This window comes from Melozone crissalis, unplaced genomic scaffold (genome assembly GCF_028551555.1).
Source record: "Melozone crissalis strain CALT ecotype California unplaced genomic scaffold, PUWL_Pcris_2 ptg000011l_1, whole genome shotgun sequence".
NCBI lineage: Eukaryota > Metazoa > Chordata > Aves > Passeriformes > Passerellidae > Melozone > Melozone crissalis.
Window position 1 is genome coordinate 4,262,576 of NW_026535789.1, and position 15,254 is coordinate 4,277,829.

Genomic DNA, 15,254 nt, shown 5'->3' on the forward strand with positions numbered 1-15,254 from the left:
GGCACCACCCCTGTCTGAGCCCCCCCTGTCCCCAATCCCAGACTGTTCCCCCCCAAACCTCAGCCCTCTACCCTTTGTCCCAAATCTCCCCCATTTGCCCCAATGGTCAGCACTGACCCCAAACCCTCCCCTGCTGCTGCCCCAAAACTCAACCATTGGCTCCAAACCTTCAAGCCTGGGATCCAGGTCAGGCCTTGCTTTCCAAGAATTCCTATTTCTGCCTGTGCCAGCTCAGCCAATCAGGGCCTGGTGAGATGGCGAAGGTTTGGGTGAAATGGGCAAAATTGGGGGAAAGTCCAGAGTTGGGGCAGCAGGGGCAGAGTTTGGGGGAAAATGGCTGAGATTTGAGGAAAATGGCTGAAATTTTGGGGAAGGATCACTGGGGAATGCAGACATTTTGTGACCATCATGGGGGCTGCCACTGCAGGAACTGTCGCCAAAACCATCAGCAGTGTTACCAGCACCACCATCAAAACGTCTGGCACAGAAATAAACAGCGGAATCCTCGTCCTTGAGGTTGGTCATGGTCAGTGTCACCGAGCTCTGCCCGTTGTCCCTGGAGATCGTGAACCAGCCCTTGACCGATGGTGAGTAGTTGGCGCCTCCACCAGTGCTGCTGATACTGGCGATGAATTCCAGCCCCTGCCCGGGTCTCTGGCGCATCCATCCCAGTCCAAATTGTCCGAAACTGAACCCGGACCCTCGGCAGAGGAGGCGCAGGGATCCCCCGGGGGGCTGGAGGTCCCCCCCGCACTCCAGTAGGGTCACGGCCGCCCGGAGCCCATCCCGAAACCATCCCGGTTATTGCCAAACTACCCTGGTTTGCCCCCAAATCTCTACCAGAGATCTCCTGTATAATAAGTTGCCTCAAATCGTTCAATTCTCCCCTATCCACTTGTTGGTAATTGGAAACCTCCTCCTGATTCTTGTCCACTGATGGTGCAATTAAAATCTCATTAATGACTGCCAAAATCCCCCGGGACCCCACCCCAGCACAACACGGCCAATTCCTCGAGTTCCCTCCGGCTCCTGGCCCTGCTGCTCCTGCTGCCCCTCCCAGGTGGGCCCCGCCCCTTTTTCCAAAAGCCACACCCCTTGCCCCCTTCTGGAGCAATCATATTTCTCATTTTTGATGATCTCCCCTTTGTCCCGCAGGGCTCCAGGCGGCCGTGACCCTGCTGGAATGCGGGGGAGACCTCCAGCCCCCCGGGGGGTCCCTGACGTTTCTGTGCCGCGGTTCCGGGTTCAATTTCAGGAATGTTGACATGTACTGGATCCGCCAGAGACCCGGGCAGGGACTGGAATGGCTTGTAGGGATTTGGAGCGGTGGCGGCGCCTTCTACGCGCCATCAGTCAGGGGACACTTCACTGCATCCAGGGACAACGGGCAGAACTCGGTGACGCTGACCATGAACAACCTCAAGGACTAGGATTCCGGATCCTATTTCTGCGCCAGATCTGTTCCTGGTTACTATAATTATGGTGCTGGTTATACTGACATTTAATGTCACCCCATCCCCAACCAGCACTAGGAGCAGCAGTATAACTGTCAGCACCCCTGGCACAGAAATAGGATCCGGAATCCTCGTCCTTGAGGTTGTTCATGGTCAGCGTCACTGAGCTCTGCCCGTTGTCCCTGGAGATCGTGAACCGACCCTGGACTGAATTTGCGATGTAAAAATTGAAACCAGTCTTGTTCACTTGATCAACGTATTCCAGCCCCTGTCCGGGTCTCTGTCGAAACCAGCCTATCCAGAAATTGCCAAAATCGAACCCGGACCCTCAGCAGAGGAGGTGCAGGGACCCCCCGGGGGGCTGGAGGTCCCCCCGAACTCCAGCAGGGTCACGGCCGCCCGGAGCCCTGCGGGACAAAGGGGAGAAGTGTGCAGAGCTTTGTGGACAGCTGGTTGGCTGTTAAAGGTCACGTCGACATAATGCCGCTGGTCAGTCATGAAGGGGACAAGTACAGGAGCAAGCAGTCAGTGTCCAATGACAGGCAAGGACATTGTGCCCTTGGTGCAGCAGCAGGATAGGAGAAAACATCTTTGGCAAAAATACGAAGAGAAGTTTAAATAAAATATACACAAGGATGCAGAAGGAGGCGCAGTTGGCTGATGAGTAACCGACCAATGGTGAGCCCGCCTTTGCAATATGCATGAGCCCCATTAACACCGATATAAAGATGCATGCCTACCAATAAAGATTTGAGACTTTCTGATCACTCATATGGCGTGCCGCATTTCTCCCGCCCATCCCAGAAATGGGGACGGCCAAAGCTACACCCTTGACCCCAAAGTCCGAGCTGTTGGCCGCAGGTTGTGACAATTTGTTCTTCTCCTCCTGCTCCTGGTCACCCTCCCAGGTGGGTCTCATCCCTTTTTCCAGCTGGCCACACCCACTGCAGGCCCACAGCCAATCAGGTTTCTCGTCCCCATCTCCCCTTTGTCCCGCAGGGCTCCGGGTGGCCGTGACCCTGCTGGAGTGCAGGGGGGATCTCCAGCCCCCCGGTGGGACTCTGCTCCTCCGGTGCCGAGCCTCTGGATTCGACTTTGGCAATTCTGAAATGGTTTGGATCCGCCAGAGACCCGGGCAGGGGCTGCAATGAGTCGCGGGAATCAACAAAGACGGTTCCAGCACTGGCTACACGCCATCGGTCAATGGCCAGTTCAGGATATCCAGGGAGAACTGGCAGAGCTTCATAACCCTGACCATGACCAACCTGCAGGACGAGGATTCCGGATCCTATTTCTGCACAAAAACTGTCAGTGCTGGTTGGGGTGCTGCTGTTTGACCCCATCCCAGTCAGTGCATCCCCACCTGTCCCCATTCCCCAGACCCTTCCCCAGCTCCCAGCCCCTGACCCAGCCTGTGACCGTTTCTCCATTTCCCTTTCCCTTCTCCGGCCCCAAACCCCAACCCTTGGCCATTGATCTTCCCCCAAACTCTGCCCCAAAGGTCAGCGCTGGGCCCGGGGCTGGGGACACGAAATCAGTCACCGAGAGCAGGGACGAGCCCTGGGATCTGGGGGGAGGGTCTGGGATTTGGGGACAATTAGGGACACAACAAAGGGGGCAGGGCTAAATGCTCCATAACCAGCACCAGCAGCGTCACTACGATCAGCAACAACAGCATAATAACTCTCAGGAGTTTTGGAACAGAAATAGGATCCAAAATCCTCGTCCTTGAGGTTGTTCATGATCAGCGTCACCGAGCTCTGCCCGTTGTCCCTGGAGATGCTGACTCGGCCGCTGAACAATGACGGGTGTCTGGTGTCTCCATCATAGTCAATCCCTGCAATGTATTCCAGGCCCTGCCCAGGCCGCTGGCGGATCCACATCAGACTGGTTCGTCCGAAACTGGCCCTGGCCCCTCTGCCAGGATCCCTGGGCTGAACTCGCCCAACTCTGCCCAAATCTGCGCTGCTGGGCCCGAGCAGCCACCACTGACACAAATCCCCAATTCTGACCCAAATCAAGGCCCCAGGCCTCACACACCGACATTCAGAGCAAAGTTTTAGGGCACAAAGAGGAGATTTGGGGTCAGGAGTTGTGGTTTGGGGTCAGCGGGTGAGAACTGGGGCCAAGGCAGAGCAAGGTTGGGATCAATGGTCAAGGGCTGGGTGTGGGCTGGGGGTTTAAGGGAAGGGTCTGGGGAAGGCAGACAGGGGGGGACATGGGGATGGATGTTGCACTGTCACTACCAGAAGGATTACCAGCATCAGCATCACCATCCTTGCCACAGAAATAGGATCCGGAATCCTCGTCCTTGAGGTTGTTCATAGTCAGCGTCACCGAGCTCTGCCCATTGTCCCTGGAGATCCTGAACCGGCCCTTGACCAATGGCGCGCAGCTGGTGCTGCCACAACTGCTGTAGATGCCTGTGACGTATTCCAAAACCTGCCCGGGTCTCTGACGGATCCAGAACATCCCAAAATTCCCAAAACTGAACCCGGACCCTCGGCAGAGGAGGTACAGGGACCCCCCGGGGGGCTGGAGGTCCCCCCCGGGGGCTGGAGGTCCCCCCCGCACTCCAGCAGGGTCATGGCCGCCGGAAGCCCTGCGGAAAAATGGGGAGATGGGGATGAGGCCAAAGCTCAACCCTTGACCTCAATCCTGACCCTTGGTCCCAAACGGGGACCCTTGGAGTTCGTCATCCTCCTCCCAGGTGGGTCCTGCCCCGTTTTCCCGATGGCCACACCAGCTTTAAATCCCTCGACCGATCAGGTTTCCCATCCCTATCTCCCCTTTGTCCCGCAGGGCTCCGGGCAGCCGTGACCCTGCTGGAGTGCGGGGGGGACCTCCAGCCCCCCGGGGGGTCCCTGCGCTTCCTCTGCCGAGGGTCCGGGTTCCATTTCGGCAATTTTGGGATGGGCTGGATCCGCCAGAGGCCTAGGAAGGGGTTGGAGTTTGCGGCGAGTGTCACCAGTGATGGCGCCACTCCCAGATACGTGCCATCGTTCAAGGGCCGGTTCACGATCTCCAGGGACAACGGGCAGACCTCGGTGACGCTGACCAAGAACAACCTCAAGGAGGAGCATTCCACCATTTATTTCTGTGCCAAACTTTGCAATGTTTATGCTGGCAATGCTATTGATGCTGGAATCAATCCAGATAGTGACCATGATGGTCAAAAAATGTTTCCAATCCCAGAGATCCTTCCCCAAAATCCTGGCTCTTTTTCTCACATCTCAGCCATTTTCCCCCAAACTCCACTGTCACTTCCCCAGTTCCCAATTTCCCCCCAATTTTCCCCATTCCTCCCCAGTTTGTCCCTTCCCCTCCGTCCCAGTGTGGAACGGGAATCGCTCCAGGGCCCTTTGCACACAAAGCTTTTTGTGCAGCCGGCGCTCTGCCGCAGCGCCCCGAGGCTGAGCTGCCCTCTACCAAACACAGATGTTCACCATGAACAAAACCAGGAACTTTCTGTTTCCTTCCCTGCCCCGGCCGGGCCCCGGCAGCCTCCGGGGAGGAAGTGGGGGGAGGCTGCGGAGCCCCAAAATTGCGGCGTCTTCTCCTCCCTCCCTCCCTCGCTCCAACCTGGGGCTTCACTTCTCCCTCAGCGGCCGCGGTGTCTGGGGCTGCTCCTTGGAACTGGGCTGGAATCCTCTCTGGGAGCTCTGTACATGGTGACGATGCTGGTGGTGGCCCCAAACCCCCATCCTTGGCTCCCCAAATGTCCCAAAATCTCCAAATCCTTGCCCAAATCCAAACCCTTGACCCCATTCTTGACCTTCTCCCCAGTGTCCACCATCATTGCCCCAACATTCAATTTTCCCCCAGTTTTTCCAATTTCACCCAAATCTCCCCCAGCTCCCTGGGCCCTGATTGGAGGAGGCCTGAACTGGAGGCCAGGGGTGAAGATTTGGGGCCAATGGTTGAGTTTTGGGGCAGGAGCAGGGGAGGGTTTGGGGTCAGTGCTGACCATTGGGGCAAATGGGGGAGATTTGGGACAAAGGGTCAAGGGCTGAGGTTTGTGGGGAGGGTCTGGGTTTGGGGACTGGGAGGCTCAAAATAAAGAACTCAGAAAAAAGCCACCATGACCAACATCATCCCAATCAATGTCTTTACCAGCAGCAGGACCACAACAACCAGCCCAACTTTTGGCACAGAAATAGGTGGCAGAATCCTTGTCCTTGAGGTTGTTCATGGTCAGCGTCACCGAGCTCTGCCCGTTGTCCCTGGAGATCGTGACCCGGCTCTTGACCGATGGCGCGTAGTAGATGTAAGCACCAGTGTTGCTGATGTAGGCGACGAATTGCAGCCCCTGCCCGGGTCTCGGTCCAACCCAGTACATGGCAAAATTCCCAAAATCGAACCCGGGCCCTCGGCAGAGGAGACGCAAGGACCCCCCCGGGGGGCTGGAGGTCCCCCCCGCACTCCAGCAGGGTCACGGCTGCCCGGAGCCGTGCGGGACAAAGGGGAGATGGGGATCAGAAACCTGATTGGTTCAGAATGGGAAAAGGGGCGGGGCACCTGGGAGGGGCAGCAGGAGCAGCAGGAGGGACAGGAGCCGGAGGGAGCTCGAGGCCGTGGCCGTGATGTTCCAGGGTTGGGGATGGTTAATGCTGCTTTTAGTTTTGAAATCAATGTGGAACACTCAGGACAAGGTGTGCAATTAATTAATGAGAATATTGAGTTAACTTGAAGGGTTTGAGGAACCTCAGGATTCCAGAAAAATCTGATGGAGATTTGGGACCAAACCAGTGGAGTTATGAGGGAAATTTGTAAAGATTCGGTGATGGGGTCCGGGCAGCCGTGACACTGATGGAGTGCAGGGGGGACCTCCAGTCCCCCGGGGGGTCCCTGCGCCTCCTCTGCTGAGGGTCCGGGTTTGATTTTGGGAAATTTGGGATGGGCTGGATGCAGCAGAGACCTGGGCAGGGGCTGGAATTCATCGCCAGCATCAACAGTGATGGTGGCAGCACCAGGTACGCGGATCCAGTCCAGGGCCGGTTCACGATTTTCAGGGACAACGGGCAGAGCTCGGTGACGCTGACCATGAACAACCTCAAGGATGAGGATTCCAGATCCTATTTCTGTGCCAAATCTACTGGTGCTGCTTGGGCTGTTGCTGCAAATCTTTTTGTCCCCATCCGCTTTGCTGTTTCCCCACTTGTCCCCATTTTCCAGATTCTTTCCCCAAACCCCAGCCCCCTCCCCATTCCTGTCCCAGTGTCCCAGCTCTGAACTGGAGCTGCCCCAAATCTCAGCTCCTGGCTGCAAATCTCAGCTCTTGGCCCCAAATCTCAGCTCCTGGCCCCAAATCTCAGCTCCTGCCCCCAAATCTCAGCTCCTGCCCCCAAATCAGGGCCGGTTTCACCCTGAGCTCTGCCTCGTCCCTCCAATCCCAACCATTGCCCCTCAGACTTGTCCAGTTTCACCCCAAATCTCCCCTGCGGGCACCGAGTCAGAGCCACCGACCCAAATCTGCCCCTTGGCCTCGCAATGGGAATTTTGGGCAAAAATTTGAATTCTTGACCCCTCAGCTCAACTTTGGGCTCAAATCCAGACATTTGGGGAGCGAGGGCACTGAGTGTGGCCCAGAGAGGACATGTGGGGCAGAGCCAGGGCAGGGCTGGGACAGCGGGTGAGGAGTGGAGTCAGGGGATGGGGAATGGGGGAAGGGTCTGGGGAATGGGGATACGGATGGGGACTGGGACAAAACCAACTCAACCACCAGAAAAACGAATATCAGAAGCAACATACCAACTGTCAAAGGCAGATTTCACACAGAAATAGGTGGCGGAATCCTCGTCCTTGAGGTTGTTCATGGTCAGCGTCACCGAGCTCTGCCCGTTGTCACTTGTCAATGTGAACCGGCCCTTGACTGAATCTGCATAGAAAGTTTTGCCACTCTTTCTGCTGAACCCTGCAATGAATTCCAGCGTGTTCCAAGACCTCTGGCGCATCCAACCAATGCCAAATTTCATGAAATCATAGCCAGATGTGCGGCAGAGGAGGCGCAAGGACCCCTCGAGGGGCTGGAGGTCCCCCCCGCACTCCAGTAGGATCACGGCTGCCTGGAGCCCTGCTGGACAAAGTGGAGATGAGGATGAGAAACCTGATTGGTTGAGGTAAACAAAGTGGGCGTGGCCATCTGGAAAAAGAGATGGGACCCATCTGTGAAGAGGATGATGAACTCCAAGGGTCCCAATTTGGGCCCAGAGTCAGGATTTGGGTCAAGGGTTGAGCTTTGGCCTCATCCCCATCTCCCCTTTGTCCAGTAGGGCTCCGGGCGGCCGTGACCCTGCTGGAGTGCGGGGGGGACCTCCAGCCCCCCGGGGGGTCCCTGCGCCCACTCTGCCGAGGGTCCGGGTTCAGTTTTTGGAGTTTGGAATGTTCTGGATCCGCCAGAGACTTGGGCAGGTGCTGGAATTCGTTGCTGGGATCAATGCTGATGGTGTCAACACCTTCTACGCGCCATCGGTGAAGGGGCGAGTCACGATCTCCCAGGACAACGGGCAGAGCTCGGTGACGCTGACCATGAACAACCTCAAGGACGAGGATTCCGGATCCTATTTCTGTGCCAAGCGTATTTCTGGTGGCAATGCTGATATTGCCAGTACTTTTGGCCATGTCTCCATCCCCGTGTCCTCAGCTGTCACCAGACCTTTCTCCTGTGGTCACACATAGCCAGCGTCACCGAGCTCAGCCCGCTGTCCCTGGCCGTGCTGACCCGGCCCTTGACCGATGGAACGTTCCATGTGACTCCACCCTTGGACCCATCTGCTTCTCTCACCAAGAACCCCTTGGCTCGAGATCAATTTAAAGAGTTTCATCTCCACAAAAATTCATGCGTTTTCGGGAAAAAAAAAAAAAGGTTTTTTTCTCCATAGCTCCCAGAGAGCATTCTAGCCCAGCCCCAAGGAGCAGCCCCAGACACCGAGGCCGCTGAGGGAGAAATGAAGCTCCAGGTGACAGCGAGGGAGGGAGGGAGGAGCAGACGCCGCGATTTTGGGGCTCCGCAGCCTCCCCCCACTTCCTCCCCAGCAGCTGCCGGGGCCCGGCCGGGGCAGGAAAGGAAACAGAAAGTTCCTGGTTTTGTTCATGGTGAACATCTGTGCTTGGTAGAGGGCAGCTCAGCCTCGGGGCACTGTGGCAGAGCGCCGGCTGCACAAAAAGCTTTGTGTGCAAAGGGCCCGGGAGAGATTGCCGTTCCACACTGGGACGCAGGGGAACTAGGAGAGATTGGGGAGAAATGGGCAAAATTGGGAGGAAAGGGTGAGTTGGGTCTGCAGGAGCAGAGTTTGGGGGAAAATGGTTAAGATTTGAGGAGAAGGGCTTGGATTTGGAGGAAGGATCTCTGGGATTGGAGACATTTCATGACCATCATGGTGACTACCAGAAGCGACACCGAAACCAGCGTCAATAGCATTGCCAGCGTAACCATTGCAACGTTTGGCACAGAAAGAAACGGCGGAATCCTCGTCCTTGAGGCTGTTCATGGTCAACGTCACCGAGCTCTGCCCGATGTCCCTGGAGATCGTGAACCGGCCCTTGAATGATGGCACGTATCTGGGAGTGGCGCCATCACTGGTGATACTCGCCACAAACTGCAAAGCCTGCCCGGGTCTCTGGCGCATCCAGGCCATCCCAAAACTCCCAAAATCGGACCCTCGGCAGAGGAGGCGTAGGGACCCCCCGGGGGGCTGGAGGTGCCCCCGCACTCCAGCAGGGTCACGGCCGCCCGGAGCCCTGCGTGACAAAGAGGAGATAGGGATGAGGCCAAAGCTCAACCCTTGACCCACATCCTGACTCTTGGCCCCAAACTGGGACCCTTTGAGTTCATCATCCTCCTCCCAGGTGATACCAGTCATGTTTTCCAGCAGGTGACGCACACTTTTAGCCTCTCAAGTAATCAGGTTTCGCATTTTTAATCATCTCCCCTTTCTCCCGCAGGGCTCCGGGCGGCCGTGACCCTGCTGGAGTGCGGGGGGGACCTCCAGCCCCCCGGGGGGTCCCTGCACCTCCTCTGCCGAGGGTCCGGGTTTGATTTCGGGAGCTACGACATGAACTGGATCTTCCAGAGACCCGGGCAGGGACTGGAATACGTCGCAAGGATCCACAGCAGTGGGGCTTACGCCAACTACGCGCCATCGGTCAAGGGCTGGTTCTGGGTCTCCAGGGACAACGGGCAGAGCTCGGTGACCCTGACCATGAACAACCTCAAGGACGAGGATTCCGGAGCCTATTTCTGTGCCAAATGTTACAGCACTGGCTGTGGTAATGCTGCTTATGCGCATGGTGTTGATGGTGGTTGTGGCCTCAAGCCTTCTCTTCTGTGTTCCCACAAATCACAGCATTCTCTGATCCTTCCCCAAAATCCTGGCTCTTTTTCTCACATCTCAGATATTTTCCCCCAAACCCCACCATCACTTCCCCAACTTCCAATTTCCCCCAATTTTCCCCATTTCTCCCCAGTCTGGCCCTTCCCCTCCGTCCCAGTATGGCACGGGGATCGCTCCAGGGCCCTTTGCTCACAAAGCTTTTTGTGCAGCCAGCGCTCTGCCGCAGCGCCCCGAGACTGAGCTGCCCTCTGCCAAACACAGATGTTCACAATGACCAAAACCAGCAACTTTCTGTTTCCTTTCCTGCCCCGGCTGGGCCCCGGCAGCTGCTGGGGAGGAAGTGGGGGGAGGCTGCGGAGCCCCAAAATCGCGGCGTCTGCTCCTCCCTCCCACCCTTTGTCCCACCTGGGGCTTCACTTCTCCCTCAGCGGCCTCGGTGTCTGGTGCTGCTCCTTGGCGCTGGGCTAGAATCCTCTCTAGGAGCTCTGGACATGGCAACGATGCTGGTGGTGGCCCCATACCCCAATCCCTGGCTGCCCAAATGTCGCAAAATCCCCAAATCCTGCCCCAAATCACAAACCTTGACCTCATTCTTGACCTTCTCCCTGAATGTCCACCATCTTTGCCCCAACTTTTGACTTTCTCCCAATTTTGCCCATTTCACCCAAATCTCTCCCAGTTCCCAGGCCCTGATTGGAGGAGGCCTGAACTGGAGCCCCCGGGAAAATGTTTGGGGGCAATGGTTGAGTTTTGGGGCAGGAGCAGGGGAGGGTTTGGGGTCAGTGCTGACCATTGGGGCAAATGGGGGAGCTTTGGGACAAAGGGTCAAGGGCTGAGGTCAAAGGGTGAGGTTTGGGCGAAGGGTCTGGGATTGGGGACAGGGGGACACATGGAGACGAGGGTGGATCCACAACTGGTGTCTTCAGCATATGCAGCAGCATCGCCCCAATTGCCCTCAGCAGCAGATTTGGCACAGAAATACGATCCGGAATCCTCGTCCTTGAGGTTGTTCATGGTCAGCGTGACCGAGCTCTGCCCGTTGTCCCTGGAGATCCTGAACCGGCCCTTGAACGATGGCGCATATTAGGTGTAAGCACCATCGTTCCTGATCCCCGCGAGCCACTCCAGCCCCTGCCCGCGTCTCTGACGGATCCAGATCATGGGGTAACTCCCGGAACTGAACCCGGCCCCTCGGCACAGCAACGTCAGGGACCCCCCGGGAAGCTGGAGGTTTGCCCCGCACTCCAGCATGGTCACGGCCGCCCGGAGCCCTGCAGGACAAAGGGGAGATCGGGTTGGGAAAACTGATTGGTCGAGAGTCCCCAAGTCATTCAGGCCAGTTGGAAAAAAGTATTGGATCCATTCTGGAGGGTGACCAAGTTCTGGAGGAGAATGACAAAGGGTCCCAGTTTGGGGGCAAAGGTCAGGATTTGGGTCAATGTTGAGCTTTGGCCTCATCCCCTTCTCCCCTTTGTCCCGCAGGGCTCCGGGTGGCCGAGACCCTGCTGAAGTGTGGGGGGGACCTCCAGCCCCCCGGGGAGACCCGGATGTTGTTGTGCGGAGGGTCTGGGTTCAATTTCGGGGGTCAGTCCATGAGCTGGGTCCGTCAGAGACCCAGGCAGGGTTTGGAATTGCTCGCAGGCATCTACAGCGATGATTCCTACACCGCGTACGCGCCATCGGTCAAGGGTCGGTTCACGATCTCCAGGGACAACCGGCAGAGCTCGGTGACGCTGACCATGAACAACCTCAAGGACGAGGATTCCGGAATCCTATTTCTGTGCCAGGGGTTATTATAACAATGCTGCTGCTAATGACGCCTGTGGTATTGTCCCCATCCCCGTCCCTGTGTCCCCACCTGTCCCCATTCCCCAGACCCTTCCCCCAATCCCCAGCCCCTGACCCCATTCCCATCCCCGTGTCCCAGCTCTGAACTGGTTCTGCTCCAATCTCAGCTCTTGGCCCCAAACCTCAGCTCTGGGCTCCACGTCCCTACCAAATTCCCCAAAACTGACAAGGATGTCCCAGATCCGGCCCCACCATATCAATCTGCCTTTGCTTTGTGTGATTGGCCACAAACCTCTCACGGTGAGCTGTGCCATTGAGTTCTGTGTGTGCTGCCAGGGCCGTGAGCCGCCGGCACGTCCCCATGGCCACAGCCCGGTGAGGAGAGCGATGGTGGGAAACCGAACGGCTCCAGAGGGGTCCCCACAGCGCCGTCCCAGTGGGGATTGGGACAGAGACCCCTGGGCGGGGATGGGCCCAGGGCTGAGAATTGGGGGAAATGTTGGGGGTTTGGGGACAGGAGGGGACACTGAGACGGGGGCACGGGTCAACCACTTGGGCCTTCACCATAAGCAGCAGCATTCCAGCAATAAGCATCAGCACCCTTGGACCAGAAATAGGACCCGGAATCCTCATCCTTGAGGTTGTTCATGGTCAGCGTCGCCGAGCTCTGCCCGTTGTCCCTGGAGATCGTGAAGCGGCCATTGACCGATGGCGCGTAGTAGGTGGTGCCACCATTGATGTAGATGCTTTCGAGCTATTCCAGCCCCTGCCCGGGTCTCTGGCGGACCCAGTACATGGGGTAACTCCCAAAACTGAACCCGGACCCTCGGCAGAGGAGGCACAAGGAACCCCCGGGGGGCTGCAGGTCCCCCCTGCACTCCAGCAGGGTCACGGCCGCCCAGAGCCCTGCGGGAGAAAGGGGAGATGGGGACGAGAAACCTGATTGGCTGTGGGCCTGCAGTGGGTGTGCCACGGTGGAAAAAGGGATGAGACCCACCTGGGAGGGTGACCAGGAGCAGGAGGAGAAGAACGAATTGTTACAACCTGGGGCCAATAGCTGGGATTTTGGGGTCAAGGATTGAGCTTTCGCCGTCCCCATCTCTTTTGGGATGGGCGGGAGAAATGCGGCACGCCATATGAGTGATCAGAAAGTCTCAAATCTTTATTAATAGGCACAGATCTTTATATCGGTGTTAATGAGGCTCATGCATATTGCAAAGGCGAGCTCACCATTGATCGGTTACTCATAAGCCAACTGCGCCTCCTTCTGCATTCTTGTGGATATTTTATTGAAACTTCACTTCGTATTCCTGCCAAAGATGCTCTCCCCTATCCTGCTGCACCACCAAGGGCACAATGTCCTTGCCTGTCATTGGACACTGGCTGCTGGCTCCTGTACTTGTCCCCTTCAAGCTTAACCAGCGGCATTATGTCGACGTGGCCTTTAAAAGCCAACCAGCTGTCCACAAAGCTCTGCACACTTCTCCCCTTTGTCCTGGAGGGCTCCGGGCCGTGGTGACCCTGCTGGAGTGCGGTGGGGACATCGAGCCCCCCGGGGGGTCCCTGCGCCTCCTCTGCCGAGGGTCCGGGTTCAGTTTCAGCAGTTTTCCCATGCAATGGATCCGCCAGAGACCCGGGCAGGGGCTGGAGTGGCTCGCGGGGATCAGCAGCCCTTCTGGTTCCAGCACCTACCACGCGCCGTCAGTCAAGGGCCGGTTCAGGATCTCCAGGGACAACAGGCAGAGCTCGGTGACGCTGACCATGAACAACCTCAAGGACGAGGATTCCGCCACCTATTTCTGTGCCAAAGACAGTGGTGCTGGTGGTGGTGCTGATGCTGCTTATATTGACCGTGCCAGTGGTGGCACCACCCCTGTCTGAGCCCCCCCTGTCCCCAATCCCAGACCCTTCTCCCGAACCTCAGCCCTTGACCCTTTATCCCAAATCTCCCTTATTTGCCCCAATGGTCAGCACTGACCCCAGACCCTCCACTGCTCCTGCCCCAAAACTCAACCATTGGCCCCAAACCTGCACCCCTGGGCTCCAGTTCAGGCCTCCTCCAATCAGGGCCCGGGAGCTGAGGGAGATTGGGGTGAAATGGGCAAAATTGGGGGAAATTCTAGAGTAGGGGCAGCAGGGGCAGAGTTTGGGGGGAAATGATCAAGATTTGTGAAGGGCTGGAATTTGGGGGAAGGATCGCTGGGGTCTGGAGATATTTGTTTCCCATAATGAGTGTGGGATCTCTGCCGATGTCATCAATAAAAACATAATCAATGCCCCAATATTTATGACGTCTGGCACTGAAATAGGATCCGGAATCCTGGTCCTTGAGGTTGTTCATGGTCAGAGTCACCGAGCTCTACCCTTTGTCCCTGGAGATCGTGAACCGGCCTTGCACCGACGGACTGTAGATGGTGTAGCCTCCATTGTAGGTGATGTGGGCGACCAACTGCAGCCCCTGCCCGGGTCTCTGGCGGATCCAGAACATGTCGTGATTGGCCAGAGTGAACCCAGAGCCAATGCAGAGCAATGTCAGGGACCCACGGGGGGCTGGAGTTCCCCCCCGCACTCCAGCAGGGTCACGGCTGCCCGGAGCCCTGCGGGAAAAACAGGAGATGGGGATGAGGCCAAAGCTCAACCCTTGACCCAAATCCTGACTCTTGGCCCCAAATTGGGACTCTTGAAGTTCATCATCCTCCCCCCAAGTGGGTCCTGTCCCTTTTCCCAGCTGGCCACATGCAGTATAAGACATTCAACCAATCAGGTTTCTCATCCCCATCTCCCCTTTGTCCCGCAGGGCTCCGGGCAGCCGTGACCCTGCTGGAGTGCGGAGGGAACCTCCAGCCCCCTGGGGGTTCCCTGCGCCTCCTCTGCCGAGGGCCTGGGTTCAGTTTCGGGGATTATGGAATGTACTGGATCCGCCAGATACCCGGGCAGGCTTTGCAATACGTAGCAGGCATCTACTTCAACAGTGCCAACACCTACTACGCGCCATCGTTCAAGGGTCAGTTCACGATCTCCAGGGACAACGGGCAGAGCTCAGTGACGCTGACCATGAACAACCTCAAGGACGAGGATTCCGCCATTTATTTCTGCGCTAAGTGTGCTGCTAATAATTACCCTGAACATGCTGCTTGTAGTGACGATGCCCATGGTGTACCCACCCCCATCCCTGTGTCCCCCCCGTGCCCGTTCCCCAGACCCTTCCCCCAGACCCCCAGCCCACACCCAGCCCTTGACCATTGATCCCAACCTTGCTCTGCCTCGGCCCCAGTTCTCACCCGCTGACCCCAAACCACAACTCCTGGCCCCAAATCTCCTCTTTGTTCCCCAAAACTTTGCTCTGAAGGTCGGGGTTTGAGGCCCAGGGTCTCGATTTTGAGACAAAGGTTGAGGATTTGTGTCAGCGGCTGCTGCTGCAGGGAGCACAAGTGGGGATTTGGGGCAGATTCGGGCGATTTTTGGTGCCAACTTAGTTGGGTTTGGGGCAGAAGCACTTCGCGGGTTGCCGTTTCGTGGTTAGTGGTGTTGGAAATGGGGGAGATCTGAGACAAAGGGCCAAGAATGGGGTCAAGGGCTGAGATTTGGAGGAAGGGTCTGAGATTTGGGAACATGAGGGGCTCAGAAACGGCGATGCCACTATCGACACGGTCAGTAAAAGCAGCAGCAGCAGCAGCGC

At 57.2% G+C, this 15,254-nt stretch overlaps 1 gene segment (V, D, J or C); it reads left to right on the top strand.

The window, feature by feature from the left end:
* The first annotated feature begins 9,508 nt into the window (after nt 1–9,508).
* LOC128933576 (immunoglobulin heavy variable 3-23-like) lies at nt 9,509–13,552 on the top strand. The segment is given in 4 exon segments: nt 9,509–9,605; nt 11,270–11,476; nt 13,077–13,393; nt 13,547–13,552. Coding segments are annotated over 4 exon segments (627 nt in total).
* The last annotated feature ends 1,702 nt before the right edge of the window (nt 13,553–15,254 follow it).